Consider the following 25102-nt stretch of genomic DNA (forward strand, 5'->3'; position numbering starts at 1 on the left):
ATGGAACGATTCAGTCATCTATTTCAAATACACCTTCCACGTCTGCAAAACGTATGGCATTTACATGAACCAATGACTCATGTTTCACACAGCAAATTTTGATTGATAATTTCAAATATACAGCTGGAATATAGATTAAACTATAATTGCCTTCAACCAAATTTGTAGAAAATTGCAAGCCAAGCAAACAAATTTTTTTTGGCAGAGTACTTCCTCTCATGACCCTCGATCAATCAATTAATTTTTCAGAGTTTAGCAGAGGCCTGGAACCAGATTAGTTAGGATTTACAGTAATTCCAAAAGAATAAGCTGCATTGATACTGGTCATTTGTGCACATTTCTTTCGACAAACCAATTGGTGAAACAAATTTCAAATGATTGAATTAAACTGTAATTTTCATACCATTTTATTCGTGGTACAGCCAAGTTTTAGCACATCACCACCATCTTGCTGAAGATTATGCTGATGAGCTCTAACTCTGTTGTACCAAGATAATAAATTGTGTGAAGATTACTGTACATTTAATCCATTTAAGATTGGTTTTCCACAAAGTTCGGCCTAAAAAAATAAAATATTTTCTGATTTATAAAATATCCAGAAAATCAATACTAGTTCCACAACTCTGAGACATCCAACACAGAAAAAAAATAGCTTGAATATACCTTTCCATTCCTCGATTTGCCAGCAAATCATTGTGTGTTTCTGCTTCTCGGATCATTGCCAGGACAGTGTCATGGTGTGCTGGAAGAAATTCTTTCCCACCAGCCTCAAGGCACCTGGGAAGAAGTACGTTTATTAGTCATCACCAGAGGGGGTAAGCAGCGTGCCACAATCAATTGAATCCAAAATACCTGAGTCCAGGCAACAGGATAGAGGCAACATTCTGTCTCATTGAGGCACAGTCCAAGGCTGTGGCAAAGGTCTCGACAAGTGCCACGGCCACACTGTCTGCCCAGGGCACGTTCCTCCCAATGGCAATGGCGCCCTTCCACATGCTCGCCACCTGAGATGCCATCACAGACAATTGGGGCAGCACCACTGCAATGCGAGAGAAGACCCCGGGGGGCACTGGTGAGGAAGGCAAAACCAGCTACATGGTATTTCCACAAGTGCATGCCAATTCGCGCTAGGGGGAGAGAGTGAAACGTGGTTAAGGGATTGAACTGGACAACGCATGACGATGCCAATATGACTCAACTAAATCTTCAATGGACTTCTTCAGCAGATTGTTTGTAAAGTAAGTTATTAAAAGTTAGTTAAATAAGTTATTTATTTACTTAAATGAAAAATGTTTTTACAGTGTGAATGACAACTTCAGCTCTGAGTAATTCTGAATTTTATATTGTGTAAATTCTTAATTATGTGTGTAGGTATAAATTTATTTTATTTTTCTTTTCTCTGGCTAGTAATCCAGTTACTGTAATTCTTGACGTAACCTATACGATCACATAATTGTATGATATTCTGTACCATACTATGTATTTGTCGATTGGGGAAATAAAATTATTATTATTATTATTAAAAGTTATCAGATGGAAGTAGTCAAAGTATCAACATTTAATCTTCCATGATATTTGATGTTTTCGTGACGTTCACAAAATGATTTACAGATGAATAACAAGATAGAGAGTACTTTTCAAGATTAACCACGACATGCACCACTTAATGGTTGGTTGTGGTGATTCTTATCATACTCTTTTCTGAGCAGAAACTAGCCATTTGAAAAGACAATGGAATGAAGAAAGGAGACATCGTCAAGACGTGTGAAATATCCCCATCAACTCTCAATAATTTTGAAAAATAATACATTAATCAAAAAGAGCATAATGTACAACGCTATAAATCCAGCAGGAGATAAGTTACGGCCTGCAACCAACAAGAAGGTTGATAATGCCATGGAAATGGCATAGGAAAATCTGAGTGGAATAGATTTTATGGACTAGCTTGTAGCATTTATGATCCAGAATCTGGCCAGAAAACTGTGAGATCAGTGTTGGCTCTGATTCCAAAATAGGTAAAGACTAAATCATGTGAGGACTACGAGTGTAGAACATTATGTTTGATTTTGCATGCAGCTGAAGTGGTTCTCAGATCATACGCAAAAGGATAGAGAGCAGGGTAAATGATTACTTAGGGGATGATCAGTTTGGGTTAAGGAAGGGGAGAGGTACGCATGATGCCATTGCAGTAATGAGATCGAGAGGAATATAGAACACAATTAGGAAGTATTTGCCTCCTCAGATTTCGAAAAGGTGAATTAGGAAAACTAATGAGTATTTGATAAAAGATATGGTGTTTTCCCGGCGTATCAGCTGCGTAAATTCCTCTCGGGTCCTCCACCGGGTTATATCGTCCATATTGGCCGACGTTTCGATGTCCAACTCTGTCATCGTAACGTCAGCCAATATGGACGATATAACCCGGTGGAGGACCCAAGAGGAATTTACGCTAATGAGTATATTGCAGAAAATAGGAATAGATTGGAGGGACAGGAGGCTAATTCACAACCTGTACATGTCTCAGACTGCTCAGGGGCGAGTGGGGAGCGGCGAGTCTGGATGGGCAGTGTTAGGAAGGGGTGTGAGGCAGGGTTGTTCAATATCTCCAATGCTGTTTAACGTATACATTGAGGAAATGATTAAAGAGGAGGCAAGGGAAGAACTGGAGGTGGGAATGAAAGTCCGAGGGGAATTCGTAAAATCGGTGAGGTATTCTTATGACTAGGCTCTTGTTTGTCAGTCAGTCATGGAGTTGCAAGCATTTCTGAGAGCATTGGAGAGTCAGTGTGATAGATATGGCATGAGAATCAATATAAATAAACCAAAGGTTACATAGTTTTTGGTCAAGAGAAAAGCTAAGTCATGATTGGGATGTTGTGGTGGCTAAAGTAATGGCTTCCCACCCAGAGGGCCCATGTTTGAATCCTGGGGATGGCAATTTTTTTCAATTTTATCCCGATACCTATTAGAGGTGCCTGGTGGAGAGCACTTAGAGTGAGTGTGCCATCCATCAGATGGTATATTGAACGGTAGACCCCTTAGTGCCTTTGTTAAGAGTAGGCTAATTCTAATGCTGGGTTTCTGTCCACCCTGCCTCCTTTCCCATCTATCCCTAATGGAGCAAATGACCTCAGCAACCAGTCTCCTCCACTAAAGCTACTAAAAGCTGAGTTAATTATTTAAGTAGTTCTTAAACTAGAGCAGGTGGAACAATTTATCTGCCTCGGAAGAGTATGGTACCACAATGGTCCAAGTAGGAGAGACATAAGGAGAAGAATTGCGCTAGGCAAAGAGGCTTTCATAAGGAGAGGTAGTTGATGACAGGGATGCTGAGTAAGGATGTTAAGAAAAGACTCATCAAAACTTTGGTATGGAGTGTAGTTATGTACGGCGCGGAAACATGATCACTGAAGCAGGATGATAGGCGGTCGTTGGCAGATTTTGATCAGGCCAGTGTCACTGGTCCACCCTTTTCTCCACCTTGTTCTGAGCCATCTGCAATCAATTTTCCCAACTTAAGAAGCTGACCAGTCCCCCCACTCCTAAAATTTAGCGTCTTACAGGGAGGGGCCCGTTTTCATTTCAAATTAAATCTTGGTAGCCATAGCAGCAGTGAAAGAAGTTGAGATTTTTATGATCTTTCATTTTATCTATTTATTTATCTGGCATTAGTCCGAAAACAGCACTTTGACCTTTTCATCAGACTTTGAACCCTGATATAGCAATTTGACAAGTACATACACACAAGCCACCTAGGCCGGAATCAAACCCACGACCTCGAGGTTGGCAGACGAGAACGTTACCCCACCCCTAACGGGACAAGCAATGCTTTTCTTAGTGAAAATTTCCAATTGCAGCTGCGGAACAGGGGGGATGTTGTATTTTTGGCTCTGAATCAAGAGGAGGTAAACATTTTAATTTTTCAAGGGGAGTTGGGAGGTAAGTTGCGTAGTACCATTCATACCTTATGAACTCACTACAAATTTATCAATCCTGGAATCACTCGGACCTCCAGTAACAATCCAAAGTTATTTCATATGTACATTAACCATATGATACACAAGAGGATGTGGTTAGCAAACACTGGTTTTACTGGCAGTTTGTTCCGACACTGAAATACCAACACAGTTCCAATGTAATGGTTTTCACGTCATATTCTGACTCATTTAGTGATTTGAAATTATATGCAACCAAATTTGTATGTTGCATTAAGTTTTAGTTGTTTTACTTATCTTAGGAAAAATAATATCTTTGCTTTCTACAAAATAAACTTTATTCGTCGACTAGTTTTGTTTACACTGTAACATCATCAGGACTAGTGTTTTACTTATTAGAATAGTTCTGCAGGTCGATTGATGTCACGTCGCCCACTGTTCATTTTGCAGTTTGGCATTCAAACATTGACATCAGTGTGGTTCTGAAGCCTTAATGGTGGTTCGTAACATAATTTTATTTATATTAACTTACACATGCGCAAATACATTATCCTATTCTGGCTGTTTTTAGATTCGACATAATCAAGTGCTTTCAAGTGTGGAACATGTTAGGGATAAACCAACATGATATAATTTAAAATAGAACTAGATACTAATTTGTTGGATTCACTCTGTCTTCTTCAATTCTACTCTTCATATAAAGTTTTAAGAAAATATTTAAATAGTGTTTAACTGCATTAATCAATTTAAACAGCTAATATTTTACACTATCTTGGTTCAAATTTTATCTTAAGATTGACAATATGTTTTAATTATTTCCGGATTGGAATTCATTATTTGGTGTGCCATGTATTTATATCCTTTATCATATTTCATTTCTAAAGGCTCATTTGTCCCCAGTCTCTCATCAGTCCAGATAATGTCCGTTAACTTAGCTGCACAAGTATTTAGTCGCCACAATGTTGCAGGAGTGCATGCATTTGTTGGAAGAGGAGAGATATGAAGATAATTACTTTTAAAAATATTTTTTCTTCCACAAATATCTTTCTTTTGTTGTTGCAGATATTTTGGACATTGATGGGCAATGCACAATGCCTCATGAATACTACTTTTGATTGCTTGATTGGTGAAACTGGCTTCAACTTATGCAAATAAAATGTTGGCTATTATGCACAATTCAAATATTTTTGAGTATCCCCTCACCTTTATGCCTACATTTTTGTTCTCAAGGAACATCTACAGAAAGTTGAAACACTTGAACTTATACAGCCTATTTTGACCATTGAATTGAGATGGAATTTTTTTTTATCTACTAAATCTAAGAGAAAGATATGAAACTTCATAATTTCTATCTAGTTGCTCTTGATTTTGTAATTGAGATCTTATTTTGTGAAATATACACTTGAAAATGAAGTAGACAATAAGAGAACTGACCAAAATAATTATAATCATAATGACAATTTACCTGAAACTGCAATAACTTCAACTTGCAAATTGAATTTAACATATTTTTATGTCCTAACCAAGTAAAGACTGTCAAATTGGCATATTATTAGCCTTCTTTTCCCAAGAGAAAAATAAATATAAGCAACTCATACTTAAGTAGGCACTTAATGCATAAATGAATGGTGCATAATTAAATATTCATTGTTAAATATAGTGGGGTTGAAAATATACCGTAAGCTGATGGGCGGGAGTGATAAACAAATTCACCTCATCAAGTTTTTGAAATACAAATAGAATCATTCAAACATCAAATCACAAGAATTTGCAAATCCACAAGTTAATTCTGCAGACAAGGGGCAGTTAAAGAGCGTGAAGAAGCCTGTGGATGTGAAGAGCTGATGAGCAAAGGGAAAGGGCCGGTGGGAGGGTCAAGCGGCAAGAGGGAAACGAGATTGCAGCACCATACCTTCATCCCGGAATGCATTGGAGCTGAAGGGGAGGATGGAGCGGAGGGTGGCGATCAGCGTGAGGACAAGGTTGCTGTATGCACGGCCATGCCCAAATTCATGGGCCGTGGCCTCCATCAGGAAACTCTGGATCTGCATGTGGGCCTTATCCTGCACCTGCGGGCACTGCAATCCCAAGAACCAGACAATCAACCAGGGACCACACAAACTGCATTCATCAGTAAGCCTTGGGAGTTATTTCTTTTCATGAGCAATGACCCATATAAACTATATTCAACACACGGAACTCCACTCAATAATTAGTGTGTCACTCCACACTTCAGAATGTCCCAGAAACAATGCCTACAAATGCACTTGAGAAAAAACCACATGCATTATGATTTGAGTTAAAGTCAAGGGCTTTCTGCCTCCTGCAAAAAACTCATTCGGTTATGTCATTATATATCTTGACTTTCATATTCCAATCAAGATTCTTAATGTAATTTCCTGATTTGCCGGGAAATTATAATTTTGGCTCCTTGTTTTCTTCTTGCAATAAGTTCATCAATCTTGTCTTCTTTAAGCTTTATTATTGTTTTTGTGAACAACAGCAACAGAATAAAAGACATCACATGTACAAAATAGGCAAATGTAGTAATACTGTAATTAGTACTAATAAACTATTGCTGTAACCAGTTATTTTTGCCATGTAGAATACATGTACCAATTAATGTTTCTCATTCTTTTCTACAGAAAGTTGACTGTGGCATCCACAGCTGGTCAAAACAGAGAGCACACTGAGGAAAGCCACTCTTACAAATCGCAGGGCAATTCAACTGATGGGAAGCAAAAGTTGAGGCTACACAAGAAGTATGAATTTGCCCTGCACACTGAATACTTTGCGAGTGAGACAAAAACACATTCACATTAAACTGAACTCTAAATTATAATTCTAGAGTACCCCTCATATAAAGTACAAAATGAGGTGTGATGTAGTGGAACTGTTCCACAATAAGAGCGATGAACACACTCACAATCTTCCACTTGATAAAGATTTATTATTGACTAGTGTCGATTTACCACATCTTTGTCAAGTTGACAATGGAAACTAACCGGAAATAAATGTTTACTAAGGGGAAAATTGCAAGAGTTTTCATCCCTGTTATTCTTGAGTGCCATAACTTCTCCAAATCTTTCAATTTCTAAATCTTTTACAGAGACACCACATGTTTAAGAAAATCCACCATGAACAAAAATTCATTTGGCTTGAGCTTAGATTAGAATACAAGACCTTCCAAGGCTATCTACAAAGTTTTATAATTACATAACACTATGCTCTATTTAAAAGTTTTCACTAATCTTTTCTTATTTCTTTACTTTAGGATGTCATCCCCTTTTCCATTTAATAAGTTTCAATTGTTAGTTTTTGGGCACTCAAGATTTTTGCCCAAAAAAAGGGTTTGGTAAGTGCAACATTTAAATCCATTCCATGCCACACACGCACACACGTGATATTTAAAAAGTCAGTAGTACTCACTGATTTAAGCGAACTGTGGGTGATGATTGTTCCAAAGGCAGGAATGGTGGCAGCCTTCACAGACCTATAGAATTATAAGGAATGTTATCACTCCAAAACAGGCTGTAATACAAAGAGACACATGTTTTCCTAGACAAGAGGGCCAGATATTATAACCTATGAATTTATCCAGCTTAAAATCTTTTAGGCCACAAGAAAAGAAATTAGGAAGGAGCAAAAACTTTAACACTTAAATCTGGCTAAGCTGGACAACTTTACCATTAGAATTAATGAGAGATAACATATTGTGGAACTTAGTCACTGCGCCACCCCTCTGCATGTTTTCTTCTTTGAGTAGAGTGCAATCTTGCTTAACAAGCACCTCGGAGAGCGAATGATTTGTGTAACGAGCAAAAATATCAGTCCCATAAATGACTCGCAAAACGAGTTACGAGGAGAGGGCAATTTCTGGAATTATTACGTGCCTGCTACTGCAGTTTGTGTTTAGTACTCATTCTGCTAGCATGTTAGATTCAACACTAATCACACATTTTTCTTGTGTTCAGAAATATTATTCGTGATTTTTTGCACAAATATTAATAATATTTTGAGAAAAGTTTTAAAAATGTCCCCAAAGAAAGATCAGCAAGAAAACAGCCATAAGAGAACAAAAACAACAGCATAAATGAAAAGTATAATCATTGAAAATCAAGAACAAGGGGCGACCATGGCTGACCTAGCACGCACGTTGACAATCCGTCGGCATCAACAATTTGTATTTCCTCCAACAAAAGGGACATCACTCGAATTATTTTCAAGGAGAATGACAGGAGGATCATCTATGCAGCGTTTGCATATTCTCAATGCTGTTGGCGGGTTGCTCCTCATCCAGATCATGAAAAGCTATTGAAATGCAACAGTGTTAAAATTAAAATGCAAGACTAGTACAAAGGAATTGGGTATGTAGCATAAAAAATTAACTATTTTGATTTTTTTTGTTTTCACAAAGGGTTCGTACTCATGGTTACTTCACTTAGTGGTAGAAGAAGAAAAGATAAGCATGACACATGATCCTTAAATGTACGAGTATTTACGCATAATTATGTAATATATATAATTGTGTAGATATATATAAAACTCATACGTAAAATTCTATTTAAATGAACCTAGTACATAATTTATTTTTTTGACATGGAATGTATTTGTTGTCTCCGGCATATCTATATGGACTTTACACAAATCGATATAAAATAAGTAACTTTGTAATGAGTGTTTTGCTTTCCGAGAAAGGCTACGGAACGAATTATGATCATTGCACGAGGCTTCACTGTAATATGAAAATTTTGCAATGTGCTGACCACATTTCATGCAAATTCAAACAATATGCACAAATATTTGGCAATTCATTGGTTTTCCCAATCAATGCATTCAGTATGCTGTTGCCTGCCCAATACCCAGCAACCTAATGCCTTCCTGGCACTATAAATCTCCAATTTGGGAAACCCCACATGGAACACACACACATACTATACACGAGGTCTATAACACAGTATTATCAATATTCCACTAGTCCATGTTCTCCTAGAAATTATCAGATCACGCATGCATTCCACGAGTGCTGGACACCCTGTCATCTCGAATGCCCTACGCGATCAGCTTACTAAACCCCACCAGGCCCTATCAAAAACCCCAGGTCATTGTGGTGCCATTAGGACCTTAGTGCAAAAAGTGGAAAAATGACAAAAATATTTGCTTCCTCCCCGTGCACACCAACTGTCCACTTTGAAAGAAATTTCCTGGTGCCTACAAGTGTAATCAGTGATTTGTGTGCTTTAATGAAATCAAACGAATGAACATAACTTCTTAGAAGGATACCTGTGAGTAATTTCACTGCTAAATGCAATGTAAAATGTTAACAATAAATGAAAATTGCAGTGGGGTAAACTGTGAGAAACCTTAGTCAAGGGAAAAGTCACGTCAGACTTAAATCCTATTACTGAAAAATCATTAGCATGAAACACATTTAAAACACACAAACAAGAAAGAGTTAGGGATTCGCAAGGTGGGCACCGAATTCGCAGACTGCCGATCAAAATCTAAAGCACAAGCAATTTTTGCAGCAATGGTTGGACCGATTGAAGAGGAACCCAACCAATTCTGTGAGGCTATTTGAAACCATTAATGAGACATGGGTCCACCACTACATGCCAGAAACGAAACAGCAGTCGAACCAGTGGGTGGAAGCCGGGGGTTCGGCACCAAAGAAAGCCAAGTCGATCTCATCCGCTGGAAAGGTCACGGCCAGTGTGTTTTGGGATGCAAAAGGGATGCTGTTAATTGATTACCTTGAAAAAGACAGAATAGAATGATGATTTGAGGCGTCACTTTGTGGATGTGATTCATATCGAAAAAGAAAACACTTGGTTCTTCCACATATATTTCATTAAACCCGACCTAGGTTTCAACTTACAAAGTCACCCGATGATGATTTTGAAGTAAAAACCTAGGTCGTGTATGATAAAAGTATACGTGGAAGAACCAAGTGTTTTCTTTTCTGAAAGGCAGAATAATTACAGGCAAATATTACTCCAACCTTCTTGACCAGCTGGATGCAAAATTTGCAGAAAAAGGGATGGATTGAAGAAGAAAAAAATCATCTTCCACCAAGACAATGCACGCAAATGCTCACTAAGGTTCATTGGCGATGGGATAACTATGGGATGGGATGGGGGTACAATTTGCTCTGCCCTCATATTCTCTTGATTTAGCACACAATGACTTCCATCTGTTCCCAAACTTGAAGCAATTTGTTTCTGGGAAGCACTTAACGTCCAATGAAAAAGTTGTGAGGGCCAGAGATGGATATTTTCACAGCCTTCCCTTCCGGGAAGCAATGCTGATGTTGGAGAAACGCTCAACCAAGTGTGTTGAAGTCTAAAGAGATTGTGTAGAGAAATAATATTATTTTTGAAACTGAGAAGGTGGGGTGCTTCATCATCAGGCCGAGATGCCACCCTACATCCTCGCACAATGAGGGACTTGGGGGGCTGAGGCATTCCATCCATGCCCGGCACACACTCACAGACCTCAAGCCGGTGAATGCAAATCTTTTGACCAGACTGACCTATTGACTCTATCCCTGAGCATCCACCCTTGAGCATGAGCACGCACCCACACAAAGCAACAGGGGTGAATTTTAATCCCCAAGGGCATGATCCACACATCAAATCGAACCCTGGCGATCCTAACTCAGATCAAGGGTGTGGTTGCATGAAGGCACACATGATTGATACCTGAGGAACATATGAATCTAGCTGTCAAGAATCAAATTATTTCTTTTAAAATGATTATAATTATCAAGACTAACTGGAACATCTGTTATGTCTCCAGAAATATTTCTTAATTTACCAAGTTTCCCAGAATCCTAAATAAATTCCCTGACTTTTTCAGGTTTTCTGTAGCCCTACATAAATTTAAAAATGTTCCTGATTTTTCAGATAGGTGGCAGCCCTGTCATTAATACTGATTGTGATTAATTAAGAACTCATTACCTAACCCATAAGATTTTTCAGGATATTAAAGCCATCAATATGCATACCTTATGTCATCGGTGTAAGGATATCAATGGGGAAACAACAGTCATTTATCAGACATAGCTATCACTTCGCACAATATTCATAGTCATCCATTGCCTTTCGCTAATAATATGCATGAGTAAAGAGTTTTGGCAGTCAATCCAGGTGACTACTAAGTTTGATAACACAAAAAAGTGAGTCATTAATTAGAGGCTATAGGTCACGTCTTGGAATGAGTTGGTCAGGTGTCAATCTCAGTGGGTCAGCAAGAGTTAATGTAAATTTTAGGTTCGTGAACATAAATTTGAGATTTTCATCACATTGATTTGTGTAGAGGCCAATCAAGACACAGTTCAATAATTTAGGCAACTACAAGGTATACGTGAACTTCAGGTTAATAATTTCAACATCCCAGAGTACCTGGGTGCATATCATGAAATGTTTCCTTGCGGATGGAAAAGGTGAAATGGACGTAGGGTTTCAGCACTTAACTAAGGGCAATGGCATGCTCCTCAAGACAAGGGCCATGACAGGTGGATCTTGACAATGATAAACACCTTCAAACACAAAATACATAGATGGCAAAGTTCTTTTAATGCACACCCTTACTCTCAAAAAACCGGCATTTCTCCAGAATGAGGCCATTGATGTTGCAGGCAAAAAGGTTCATTTATAATCAGAAAAAAAAACAAATTCAAATTTCAAAACAAAGAAATTTGGAAGAAGACAGACGCACGTGTGGACTGCCTTTAGAGCCAATCATCGCCCAATTGGAGAGAAAGGTGTTTGGGATTCACAAACGAGTCCACCTCAAATAACTTAAGGGTTTAATTTGATGGAAAAAGGCACATTGGCATGTCCATAGCAACACGGCAGTCATTGCATCGAGCAGGGAACCATCGAAACAAGCAATTACACAGACACGGAGCACGAGGCTCGGCACAAGAAAAATATATTAGAAAGGTAACCACAATATCAAAACAAAAAGTTTAAAAGGTGTATCTGACAAACACTGTGATGTGCTGCAAAGGAATACACTGCATTTAACTATCATTTTGTTCATATGTAACCTATATATGTTTAGCAACATTAAAAAGTTGTAATTTGCCATTGAAAAAAGGTTACATGATATGAAAAACTAAAAAAGTACAAGTAATGTAAACATTTATTGTGGTGATCCCTCGGTGCAAATGATTAATGCAAGCCTTTCATTCAGGTTTGGCATTTCTGATTTAAGTAGAAATTAATCAAAACAGCATAGCACTCTATGCACACATCCAATGTGTGAAAAATCATCAACCAAGAGGTAGTTTGATTGCAGGGAGGCTTCCGGTATAACATTGGAATCGATGTTTGAACGATGACTTTGACATAGACACAAAATGAAAGGGTATATGAAGATGTTGAAAGCATCAACGTACACATCTGGATCAGAGGCGAGGGTGACTAGGGCAGGCGCCACTCGGGATGCAACCAATGGCTCCGAGATCCTGCCAACGATAGTGCCCAGCAAAGATGCCGTCGCACCACGGACTCCAGCACGCGGATGCACAACTCCTGTCAAAAGCCAAGGGGAGGGCCGTTAGTTGCACAGAAGGGAAGTGCAAGAGAAATAACACTACAATGTGACACAACTCATGCGTGGGAATGATGCCACAAGGTTCCTGGAAGCCCATATATTTAGACAACAGCTGTGCTCTTGATTTTCTCAGTTCACCCTTGGCCCACTGGAAATGTACAGGCCATCCTGTCATCCACTGGCTTTTTAGGTCTCCAGCAAGAGCAGCACCTCTTTAGAAGGTCAACACTCTGATGCGTGCCTTCTGAAGTCTCATGAGAATTAAGCTTTAAGAGCTTTTTGAGCAGCCTTTGCTAAAGACCCACAAAGACTGCATTGCAAGCTGGGTCCCACTGGTGCATGGTCCGTTCGTAGTGAGTTTCTGTAGCAGCCACACAAGACACTTAATACAATACTGTCTGCTCTCATCTATCGGTCCAGGCAATGCCAATCAAGTTTCATCAAATGAGGGAAGAGGCTGCCAGACCTTGATGGAGCAGAATGGATTATTGTCGGCAAGTTACACTTGGTGCATTCACAGGAAGAAATATTTTCACTGGCAGAAGATCATGGCTCTGTCACATGAAACTTCATAAAAATCAATTTATACCAAATAGTAAATAAAAAGCAACCCTTCTCAATCTAACTGAGTCAAAACCAATAAGTCCATAACCAAATTAAAAAATTAATAGAGCATCATTATCACTATCTCAAATTATCATTGGATGGCTACACACCTATATCTATATATATTTCCAAAAATATAAAAATACAAAACAATTCATCAAACTTGTAAATTGATCTTGATTTCATGGTTTTCATGCCTATGGATTTCATGCTGTTCATGTCTTGATGATAAAAAGAAGACGTGTGAGCTTTTGGCTGCAAATGTGAAGTTAGGTAAACTCCTACAGCCAATGATAAGAAAACTTGAGAAAGCTCCAATTACATTATTTTGGTCAGCCTGTGTCCATCAACGGGGATTGGTAAGGGCTTGACAGCAAGGAGACATCAGTGCCGTAGTCAAGTGACATTGAACAGAGCTTTGGAGATGAAGTCTCCTCGCTGTCAAGCCCTTACATCTCCCCTTTGATGATCACTAATGATGTTATAGGAGCTATCTCAAGTTTTCTTATTTTTGGCTACAGGAATTTACCTAACTTCACAAGTCTTAATAATAATTTAAACAGCAATAAACATTTATAACCCTAAATCCATGCGCAATAGTTTTGGACTGATGAGTAGCACTTAAAATGACTGTGATCTCCAGACATACCTTCCCACAGCGTGGTCAGCACCGTCTCATGGAATGCCGAGTGCTGGCAGAGGCCAACGACGCTTGCCTCAAGAGCCATCAGGGCACCACTGCTCCCACTCGAGCTCCCGTCAGGGGTGGTGTCCTCTGGCGGCAGTGACCGCAGCACGCCCGACAGTATCCTCCCCACTTGGCTTATGTCACTGTCCTCCTGGGAGAGGTGAGGCATCCACAAATAAACAATTTAAGTGAGCCTTCGCTAATCAGGTCACGGATTATTTGGACTCCTGCATAATCACGACAGATTCCAGCCATGTAGTGTGGCAGGTGACTAATGAAGGTGTTGTGAGAGGAAGAACTATATTCTTCTGAGAAATGTTTTCCTAGCAATTTCCAATGAGTGCCGTTTGAAAATACTGTCAACTCCTGATATTCCATGCCAATGACTGCGCAAGGATGCACAGATGATCATGGGTTAACTGCTGATTAGGCCCTTGTCTACAATGTGCCTTACAAATAAATAACCTCCCAAACAAAACACCACGAGCTGCCAATGGATTCTCACTGCAATAGCACTTATGACTGAAGGGAATGAAGGCGAGTCATCCCATCCACACTGAAATGGACACAAACCCCTCGTGGAGGTGATGCACCGTCTGGCATGAGACATCAGAAAATGCCATATTTACCACGTAAACAAATACTTCTTTTAACGTCAAAACAATCAAAATAATACAGAGCCAATTTCAGTATTGGCAGATATCTGAAAAAGATCACCTGCAACAATTCAAATTGCTGGGAAATTTTGACTTTGACAGGAACTCCTAATAAGTAACACAACTTATTGCAAGTGTTCCTGCATTTGTACTCAAAATAAACAATGAATAACACCAAAATGAAACCTTTTAAAATCTTATTATGGCTGAAAGAAATACTCCTCCCCTGCCCTTACCGAAACATTAGAAATGAGGATTTTTCCTCAGTTCCCCATGAGATTGGAGACAAGACGTAAAGGCCAAGGAAAGTGGCTCACCAAGGAGCAAGAACTAATGGCAGAGAGTCCACTGCATTACTTTTGTTAGACAACCAACACCATGCAACCATTCTGGTGTATGTACCAGAATAGATGGGTATTCTGGGTGCGAGTGCATGGGCCAATTTGTTAAAAGGTGAGAGAGAGAGAAAGATTCTCTAACCTGCCCAGCTCCAGCAAGAACCCCAATCAGGAAAACGGGGACAAGGGAGGGATGTGACCACCAGCCGATGGACCCTCCTTCCAGCCCCTGGAGGACCTCTATGAACAGTGGGTTGACCTGAGAGACAGGAAGAGACAGCAAATAAGTGCATACGAGGAGGTAAAAGATTCAATTGCAAGAGATGACTTCAGTTGGAAAGTCCAGTGGGAAATTCGGCAGCTCGCTAGATTCATTGGAATATTTTATCAAGTGGAAAAGTGCTACCATCAGTTATTCAAACTGTTGATGTCGACTGATTGTTAATGTGCATGCCTGCATCAGCCACGCTCACACCTTGTTCCCAATTTCCAATGATTTCATTTTTCATTTCTGCCGCTATTTTTATTCTCTTATGGATTTCTTCTTGTAGATTTTTATTTGTGAACATTTCTAAAATTTTACTCAAAATGTTAACAAATTTAGCATTAAATAATCACAAATAATATGTTTGAAGACAAGTTTGGAAAAAAGTGCGATCACTAGGGACAGAAAGATGCTAGCGGAACAAGTGCTAAACCCAAACTTAAGTAGCAGGCATGCAATCAATCCGGGAATTACTCTCCCCTCGTCACTCGTTATGCAAAAATTTGCACGTAAAGCAAGTCATTTCAGGGACCAATATTTTTGCTTGTTATGCATATTACTCTCTATGTGAGGAGCTCATTAAGTGATATTCCACTGAATAATAAATATTTGTAAGTGATCAGAAAAGACCATACAATAGGTTCACTGTTGGGGATTTCCGGGTGCCCCCGTTGTTTCCCATCCCCCTCGAGTACATACAAGGGTAAATAACAGCCCACCACCTTCCAATCCCCGCGTTAACAGCTGAACAGTCCACGAGACCCTTCCCCATTTTCCTGTACCGACCAGAGTCAGAGTTTTTGCGAGGTGGTGTGAGGTTACAAAGGTCATGAATTGCCGCAATGTTGAGCCTAAAACCAACATATGCAGGGCTTCCCTTTCCCCCATCCTGTGTGCAACACCATTGCCTCTTTCATCTAAACAATCATTCTCAGCCTCCCGCCCACCAAACCCCCCTCCTTCCTCTTTTCGACAAGAGTATATATTCGCCAACATGCATGTAATTTTCACCTGAAGATGACACAAAGTGTTGAAACCCAGAACGTGTGAATAAAATTGATATAGTGGAAATCACAATCATTATTTATCATTTGTCTTCAATATGGAAAGTTTCCACAAAGTTAAGCGTAAAACTACATGGTTTGTAGTAAGTTTACATTTTTCAACCAAGGAATCACTATTACATCCAGAGATTTTAATCAATATTTTATCATATTTCCAGAGGTTCAATCATCATGTAAATGTACTAATTTCACTATCATTGTTGTTCACAACAGTTAATTTTGGTGCTCAAATGTATTGTTGGACTTTTCAGTAGTTGTAAACAGAATTAGTAAACATGAAGGTTACAGATGAAAAGCACGCCACATCACACACCTTTTGAACTGTGAAGGCCCTGCCAAAGCCACAACACAAGGAGTAAAATAATGAGGTTAGCTCGGCCACTGTGCACTCCATGCTCATGTCCAATGATCTCAGGATATTCATAAGACCAGGCAACCTGTGAGAAGAGAGAGCAGATGGCAGCCATTAGGGGAATCACTGCATCCTCGATGGGGCTGTTGCACACACTCTTGAGAATTTTCAATGTCATCAAACCTCATTCAATGGAAACTCGACTGCATTGATGTCGTGGAAAGAAAATGTGAAGTCCAAACAAAGCCACTGGTGAAATGTTTCGCCAAGCATACAGAATAGCAAAAGAAATATAAATACAAAATTCCAAAAGTAAAGGTGATTCCCTACTGATTCTTCTTTTAATTAATTCTTCTTCTGTTAATTCTTCTTTTCAGTTATCTTAAATGCTAGGTGATTCATGCCCAACCAAGTGCCACACAGTTTTACACAATACCACAAGAGACAGAAATCTATATAAAAATGCTGTCATCAATTCTACTCTGACAAGCCCAGTGTATTTTTTCATCCCCATCCTTATGAACTACTTTTCTCTCCTCAGGCACAGAAAATGGTTGCCTTAAACACAAATTTTGAAAATTACACCGTTTTGCCCAGTAGTAAGCAAGAGGGCTTTGACATTTCCTTGACAGTGCTTCCTAAGAATGCCCAAACTTAAGCACTGGGCTAATGGAGATGATGTCACCCCTCTGTTCATACATTGTATTTCTCACAGTTAACTCAGAGCCTACAGGCACTCTAATGTTATTAGTCTGATAGTGTTATTCAACATGTAATATGATCCTTTCTATTTAGTGTGCATATCCACTTTTATACACAGAAACTTACTGTTGCATAAAAAGTGAAAATTATAATAGCTGCACGGGATCAAAAGAATGAGGATTGTCGCATATAAATTTTGAGTCTTGATTAACGTTTCAATACACGGAAACAGGGCAGCTGCATAGTGCTGGGGCCCACCTCGGACTGAGAAGATGTTATGGGAATGGAGGAAGCAGGAAATTGATTTGGTTAGCAGATAGGAGTAAAAGAAAACTTTACATTCATGTGTTCTTAAATGACCACAGATTGAGGAACATGTTCAGAACTGAATAATAAATCTCAGTGAGAATGGAATTACAGTCACAACAGGAATTGATGTCAACTGAAGTGAGGAAATTAGTGATAGGTATGTGTAATGCAGATTGTTTTCGGACAGCACCATGGAATGAGAGTTTCACAAGGAGAAATGATCTCTGCAAGCACACTAGGAGTACACTGCCTCATGGATATGAAAGAAAGTTTAAAGAATTCCACAAATATGTCATAAATTAGAGAAAAAGGATGTGTTTCGAAGGAGGGTAAATAGGGAACATGGATGAGTTTGCCCCCGATGTTTGATGACCCATCAAATAGAGCAGTGGACGTTAAAGGTGCTAAGACAGTAATGATACACAATTCTGGCAACAAGAAGAGATACCATACTGTTGTTCTTGAGTATCCAGCTGATGGTTTCAAACTACCTTCTTGGTTAATCTTCAAAACAAAATATGCCACCTAAATGCATGGATTTCCATTCATGTTCATTCCAAATGATGCACGGATGGAGAGGGTTTGACAGAGGGTGCGGTCCAGGTATCCAGGTGGTCTTCTGAAGAAATCATCTCCATTAGCGTGAGATCAAGGCCCAGAAAATGGAGTAAGCAAAGAGACTTGCTACTGAAATGAAGACACATATTGCTGTGATTCCTGTTGAATTAACTTCTCAATTGCAGCCTCTACACTTTTCAGTCAATCAACCATTCAAGGGCCTCTCCCAAAAATAACTAGAATAAACCCGGGGCAAGCGATGCCACCTTGTGCTTGGCTGGGAAGTAGTCCACACTTGACGGGGAAGGCAGTGCAGGGCAGTGCATTGCCGTGGTTCCGCAGCAGGCAAAGATCACCTTACTCACATGCTGTTGCACTCTTTTCCACAGCCTTTAGAGGACTTCCACAGAAAACTTTCACTGTCTGCCCCTGAGACACAAACTCTTTGTGGATAATGCCTTTTGAGTTGAAAAAGATGAGAAGGCTACTTATTTTTGGGACGGACTCAGTAGTCATGAAGAAAGTTGCACCAACTCATGACGTCACATCAACAGGAAGAATTTACCAGCCATCAATTTCTAATGCTTGCAGCTGGTTGAATAAGTTCTGGCAGGAAGGACACTTTCATGTCTTTTTTAAATGATGAAATTAGCAATGCGCTCGATGGAAGCGAGGATGATATAGCGTAAGAGGGAATAAACAACCCCAGCAAAAATAATAATGAGTTTATAAGATTCTATGATGAAATAGAAGTTATTTTTTAATGTAGCAATTCCATTTTCTTCACATAAAGTGTAAATATTGAAATACTTTTGATTCCTTTCAGTTTAGTCCACTACTTTTTTATGAATTCCATCCTGAAAAGTCATAGCGTGTCTTAAAGAGCCAGATTAGAATATGGAGTACAGTGGGACCTCCCTTGACAAGCACCTTGCTTACCTAGATATGTAAATTGTTAACAACTTATCTCTCATACATCCCATTCATTGCTTAAAATTTTATTAATACTAGCATTTAATATGAAACCTAAGTATTTTCTGAAAGTTAACATCTCCAAGCCACCGTATTATAGAAAGCACACACTAGTTACCAGCCTATCGTCCATTTGGAAAAGAAGGCATCCTCAAAAGGTGGTCGATGGGAAATATTTTTAAAAAAAATACAGTCCTCCACATCAATCACCTTTCGGAACATGCTACCCAGAGGGTGTTTTATCAACATGGAGCTGGTAGAACATCCTTCTCACAAATAGCATGGAAGACATTTCTTTAAATACGTGGGTCATTCAATAATTCCCAACAAATACAAAGAGATGGCACTCTTACTACTGGAAGTGTTTTGCCTTCAGTAAGCCTCATCTCTCGCTAGACTGCTGTCAAAGTTTCAGCAACATCCATCACATGGTTCCATTTTCATAGTTGATCGAACACACCGGCACAGTTGCAATGGCAAAAATTATGGAATAAAAGATAAAGCTACTAATAAAAAATCCAACATATTCACCAGAAATGGCCCCCAGTCACTTCTTTTCATTTTACAAACTTGGAAAAATAGTTCGGCTAAAAACAATTCATGTTGAATGAGGAAGCCATCGCCAACACAAGATGCCTATTTTGAGGACCTTCCAAAATCTGACTTTTTGGACGGCTTAATGAAGTTGGAGAAATACTGGGAAATGTATACCAAGCCAAAAGCCTGTTAGGTTAAAAAATTGAAAAAAAATCTACCCAAAATAACATTTATTTTATTTTTTCCTAAGGATTAGTTGAATGACCCACTTATCAACACTAATTATATGCCAAACTCATTATATCAGGATTCTAAAATAATGGAATTGCCCTTCTAAGTATTATTTCCCATACTATCAGAGAATTTTTACATGCTTTTGAGAGTTTACACATTCATACCTTTCTCAATTATTTTTTGATGAACTTTAATAAATTCCAATGTTATGCACAGTCGTTATAAAGTTCAACAATAAAGTTGAAAATTCTCCAAAGGTGAAAAATTATAATAGAATGTAATAATCTAAACAACTAACAATGACTAAAAATTCATTGCCTGCGACTGTGTGCCATTCAACAATTATTTTCCACATAAGAGCCACGCACATTTCGTCAACCAGCCACTCCAGCTGGGGCCATGTTTCCGGCCACTCCTGCTCCATTAGCTCCTGGAAGACTCCAGCCAACAACCTCACATCTTTCATGTCCCCCGTCTTGGCATCATGGAATATAGCAGGGTCAAACAAGCCATGGCACAGGCAGACGAACCCCTTGCCCCCTGCAACAAGTGAGCAACACACTAACGCTATGCACATACACCCTGGGTAACCATTCCTCCAGGATGCACATTGGTTTCAACACACTACAGAGTTCGTCCGGAAAATAAGTGTACTGACTACTGATTTTTTCCCGCCGCTCCAGGCGCGCCCAGCACCGCTCTGACGATCTGCGATTGGAGGGGGGTATGTTGGCAAGCGACGCTGAAAAAGGCAGTCGGCTCTGAGCTGTGGTGTAGTGAGGAGCTCTGTTAACGCGAACCTCCACGCTCGACCCACGTCACGGAACGCGATGCCGAAGTTTTTGGAGCAGCGTTATTCCATCAAATTTGCGGTAAAGCTTGGGAAATCGTCTACCAAAACTGTCGGTATGATTAACCAGGCTTACGGGGAGTCAGCCATGTCCAGAAACATGATCTTTCGGTGGCACAAGATGTTCGTGGAGGGCAGAGAAGAGGTCGACGAGGAGTCTTCGAGAGGTTCCCGATGATGCCTTTGTGGGAGCGTTCCAGGAATGGGAACGCTGCTGGAACAAGTGTATCGACTCACAAGGGTCCAATTTTGAGGAATATTAGCTTAAGATATGTAAAAGTGTAATAAATTTTTTTTCCTGAGCTCAGTACACTTATTTTCCGGACGAACCCTGTATGCCCGCTGCCAAAAATATCAGTGGACATAGTATTTTGCATGTTCTTAGCTTATTAAAAACAGTTCAAACACAAAAACATTAGATTACATAGAGGCAATGAAAGTGCATGCCCTAAGTTGTAAAATTAATTCACTGAAGGATCATTTCAAAATAGTCTTTTTCAAAGATTTAAAAAAGTTGTTGAGTGATGGTAAATGACGGCTGGTAATAACACCAATTTATTTTTGATTAAACATTCATTGAAAAAAGCTAATGACTATTTACCTACACTATGGAATAAGTATTAATCAATAATTTCATTTTGAATGAGTGAGTTGAAAAATTGCAATTCCTTCCTCCAGGGCAGAACCTGAGCAATAAAAACACATTTACTTAGTCAACATACAGAGATGCATCTGAATTTATGATTAAAATACAGCAAAAAGGAAAAATAATTTTCATACAGCACTTCTCATAAGAATAAAGGGCCATTATATACTCCATTGATATTTGAAGTACCTTACATTTTTTATTAACACCCATACTTGAGATATTAAGGTAGCCATTCCATTTCTGCATTAATTGTTCCAAGCATTTGACCTTATAACAATGAGATCTATCCTTGAATTGGGTTGCTTGATGCAATCAATATGGGGTCGATAAGCTTATCTGTTTCACCTCTCTCAGGGCCCTGATTTCACGCCCTCCACTCTCCAGCTCCTTCAATGCTAACCGAATTCATTTCTTGTCACTATTCAATGCCAGCATCATTTATATTTCCATAATGACTCCCCAAATGATATAAAATGCTCAACACTTAGCCAAATGAGCTCTATGCACTTCTATCATTAAACATACACACCCACATCTTTTGACTCCCATGTTCCTACAACGATATTCTGGACTGCCTTCTGCCATTCTTATCTTTTCAATAAACCCCACGACTTCTGCAAGTCCCTCTCCTCCACCAATGCCACCCAGCACCACCGCTTCCTCCTTCCCATGCCTCCCTCTACATTTTTAGGGTGTGGCATTTTTAATACTACCTTGATCAAAAAGTTCCCGGAATAACCACCGTGTGGCGCTCCCATCGTTCCGATTTGAGTTCTGTTTTTTTTGTTAAATTGGTACATCTGTTGTTGATATTCCCTTTAAATCTTAGTGTCATAACTTGACATTTGCAAAAGTTACGTAGCCAAGAGTACATCTATCTCTGTGTGTGTTGGCGATTTTTTACAATTGCAGAAATGGATTTAAATTTGCAACAACGAACTTGTATTAAATTTTGCGTAAAAAACGGATTTAGTGGCGCACGGACGTTGGAAATGTTGGAAAAGTGTTTCGGCAACGATTCTCTAAAAAAAACGGTCGTTTACCAGTGGCACGAGCGGTTCAGAAGTGGTCGTGAGTCAATCGAAGATGATGAACGCAGTGGCAGACCATCGACATCGAAGGTCGGTGAAAAAATTGATAAAGTAAAAGAAATGTTGGTCAATAACCGCAAATTAACCATCAGAGAAATAGCGGAAGACTTGAACATTGCCTATAGATCCGCCCAAGACATTGTGGTTAATGATTTGGGTTTCCGTCGTGTAGCAGCAAAGTTGGTTCCAAAAGACCTCAATTTCATGCAAAAAAGAGACCGTGTTGACGTCGCAAAAGACATGATTTGCGAGGCTGAATCCGATCCCACATTCATCAAAAGGATCATTACTGGAGACGAGACGTGGGTTTATGAGTACGACACGCAATCCAGACATCAGGCAAGTGAATGGCGTTCACCAAATGAGCCGAGACCAAAAAAACCACGTCGTTTTCAGTCAAAAAAGAAGGCAATGCTGACGGTTTTCATGGATTACAACGGTGTAGTGCATCATGAATTTTTGCCAGAAGGCCAGACAGTAAACAAAGAGTATTATTTGGGCGTTATGAGACGTTTGCGTGAAGCAATTCGCCGAAAGAGACCAGAAATGTGGGCAGAAAACTCGTGGATTTTGCACCATGATAACGCACCGTCGCACAGTGCTATCATTATTCGTAATTTTTTGCCGAAAAATGCAACAAATACCATCCAACAGCCACCGAATTCACCTGATTTGGCTCCCTGTGACTTCTTTCTGTTCAATCGAGTTAAAAAACCATTACGGGGAACGCGTTTTAGCAGCCGAGAGGAAGTAATGGAAAAATCGCAGGAAGCACTGATGGACATACCGAAAACCGAATATAAAAAATGTTTCGAGGATTGGATCAAGCGCTGGCATAAGTGTGTTGCAGTCGATGGGGATTACTTTGAAGGGGACAATATAGATTTAGATGAATAAACTTGTATTTTTAATTTTCTGAATAAATTCCGGGAAATTTTTGATCAAGGTAGTATGTGCTACTCCAATTCTTTTGTTGCCTGTTTGAACTATTTGTTATCCATCCATTATAATCAACCTTATACTGTTGCTAGGATTACCTTTAATTTAGAGATAAATAAGTAAGAGGATGCCTTGATAGCTTGACTGGCTTAAGCACTTGGCTGGACATCGAGGGATCCGGGTTCGATTCCCAGTTAAGGCAAATGATTTTTACACTCCGAAATTGTATCATTGAACTGCACATTAGCGGATGACTCCATTAAAAGTTACAGTAGCAGCATCTCCCGCAGTTCCTTGGAATTAGATAAACAAGTATATATTTTTGCTAAAATGCAGAACTAAAAAAACAGCAAACAGCATCTGTTTATCTTACATGAAAAGAAGGATAACAGGGGCCAGAATTATAGGTACAGACTACTCAGTAGGCTATAGGTTTTGTCAGCACTGCGTGCTATTCATCAAAGCAAGGAAGATGATGATCGATAGAGTTCTCGTGCAAACTTCAGTTGCCATAGGCCCACTTCAGAACAAAACATGCAAGATATGCCATTTAAAATTAATATCTCCTCAACAAATTTCTTCACCTCCCATTCCTGATCACCGCTGCCGCCTAACACCCTTCGTCACACATACTTTCAGGAATTAACAGGATTACGTAGAGTCAATGCCACGAGCCAAAATTCTTTCGGACCACTACCAATGTTTCATTTGGGAGTGATTAATTTCTTTTAAAAGGCCGCAACTTCAAGATTGGCCAGAAAACCCATAATTGGGCAGATCACACAGCAGTACGCCTGATGCAATTGCAAATTTAGTGTCCTTGTGCTCTAGAAAGAGAGAGGTCTTGTAATGCCCAAGTCGGTGAAGAAAGGCTGTCTTGCATGCGGGTAAATGTGACACTGCGCAGCCCCTCCACTCACGCCATGCCCGTGCGCACTCACACTTGGCAAACTTGTCCTCCGCAAAGCTGCCCTTCCTCCACACGGGCTGCGTGTCCACCACCCACGTCAGCAGCTGCGGCAACAGCGCCTTGAGGACTCGGACTGTGAGTGCGGCACGCCAGTCCCCGCTCAGCCCCAGGCTGCCCGTGCTCAGGGGCGATGAAGTGGTGCCGGTTGCCATGCCCAGGGGGGAGCCAGGTGGTGTCTGCCAAGACGGACGGTGGAGAGAGGGGTGTGCAAACAACCACATGCGAGAGAGGGCGGGAAGGGAAAAGGGGGGCCCATCATACTCTACATCAACAGGAGCAGGCAAAAAAATTATCCATTTTCCAACCAGTCTTCATATTTTTGTGACCATTGTCATTAGTAATCTTCTGGTTAGGGTGGGTTGTGGATGGATGCAGCTTAAAAAATTGTACAAAAACACATTTACCTGACCCTCCTAGCAAAAAGCACAACCCGATATCCAAAATTATAACAAGCTTCCTCCATCTCCGTATACTTCCTCCCTCCCTTCATCCTATCCAACATCCCTATCCTGTTCCTTCCTTTTCCTCTTTTGCCCAACATTCTCCCCTCTATAACAGTCTTCAACATCCCGCTGCCGGTCAACACCCCCTTCATCCACTTTTCCTGCCTCCATAGGATTGCTCCCAACGAACCCCTCTCTTCGCCCACCATACCAAGTACTTCCTCGTTTGTTTTCTTCTCTGTCCATTTCACCTTATCCATTCTTCTCCACACCCACATTTCAAAAGCCTCCAGTCTACGTTTATCCTCCTGCTTCAATGACCACGTTTCCGCACCGTGCATAGCTACGCTCCATATCAAAGTTTTTACGAGTCTTTTCTTAA

General features: G+C 39.9%; 1 protein-coding gene across 1 annotated transcript in view; it reads right to left on the reverse strand.

Annotated features, from left to right (window-relative positions):
- LOC139696477 (RAB11-binding protein RELCH homolog) overlaps nt 1-25102 on the reverse strand; it is a 78673-nt gene that overhangs the window by 3973 nt on the left and 49598 nt on the right. Inside the window, exons 13-22 of the mRNA XM_071595261.1 lie at nt 24249-24453; nt 20147-20318; nt 16428-16551; nt 14928-15044; nt 13753-13942; nt 12340-12475; nt 7365-7428; nt 5848-6013; nt 853-1039; nt 664-777 (exon numbers count right to left, since the gene is read on the reverse strand). Coding sequence (XP_071451362.1) covers nt 664-777; nt 853-1039; nt 5848-6013; nt 7365-7428; nt 12340-12475; nt 13753-13942; nt 14928-15044; nt 16428-16551; nt 20147-20318; nt 24249-24453 — 1475 coding nt within the window. The remainder of the gene's footprint in view (nt 1-663; nt 778-852; nt 1040-5847; nt 6014-7364; nt 7429-12339; nt 12476-13752; nt 13943-14927; nt 15045-16427; nt 16552-20146; nt 20319-24248; nt 24454-25102) is intronic.

The sequence above is a fragment of the Hetaerina americana genome, unplaced genomic scaffold (assembly GCF_022747635.1).
Source record: "Hetaerina americana unplaced genomic scaffold, ioHetAmer1.1.p SCAF_7, whole genome shotgun sequence".
In the NCBI taxonomy this organism is placed as follows: Eukaryota; Metazoa; Arthropoda; class Insecta; order Odonata; family Calopterygidae; genus Hetaerina; species Hetaerina americana.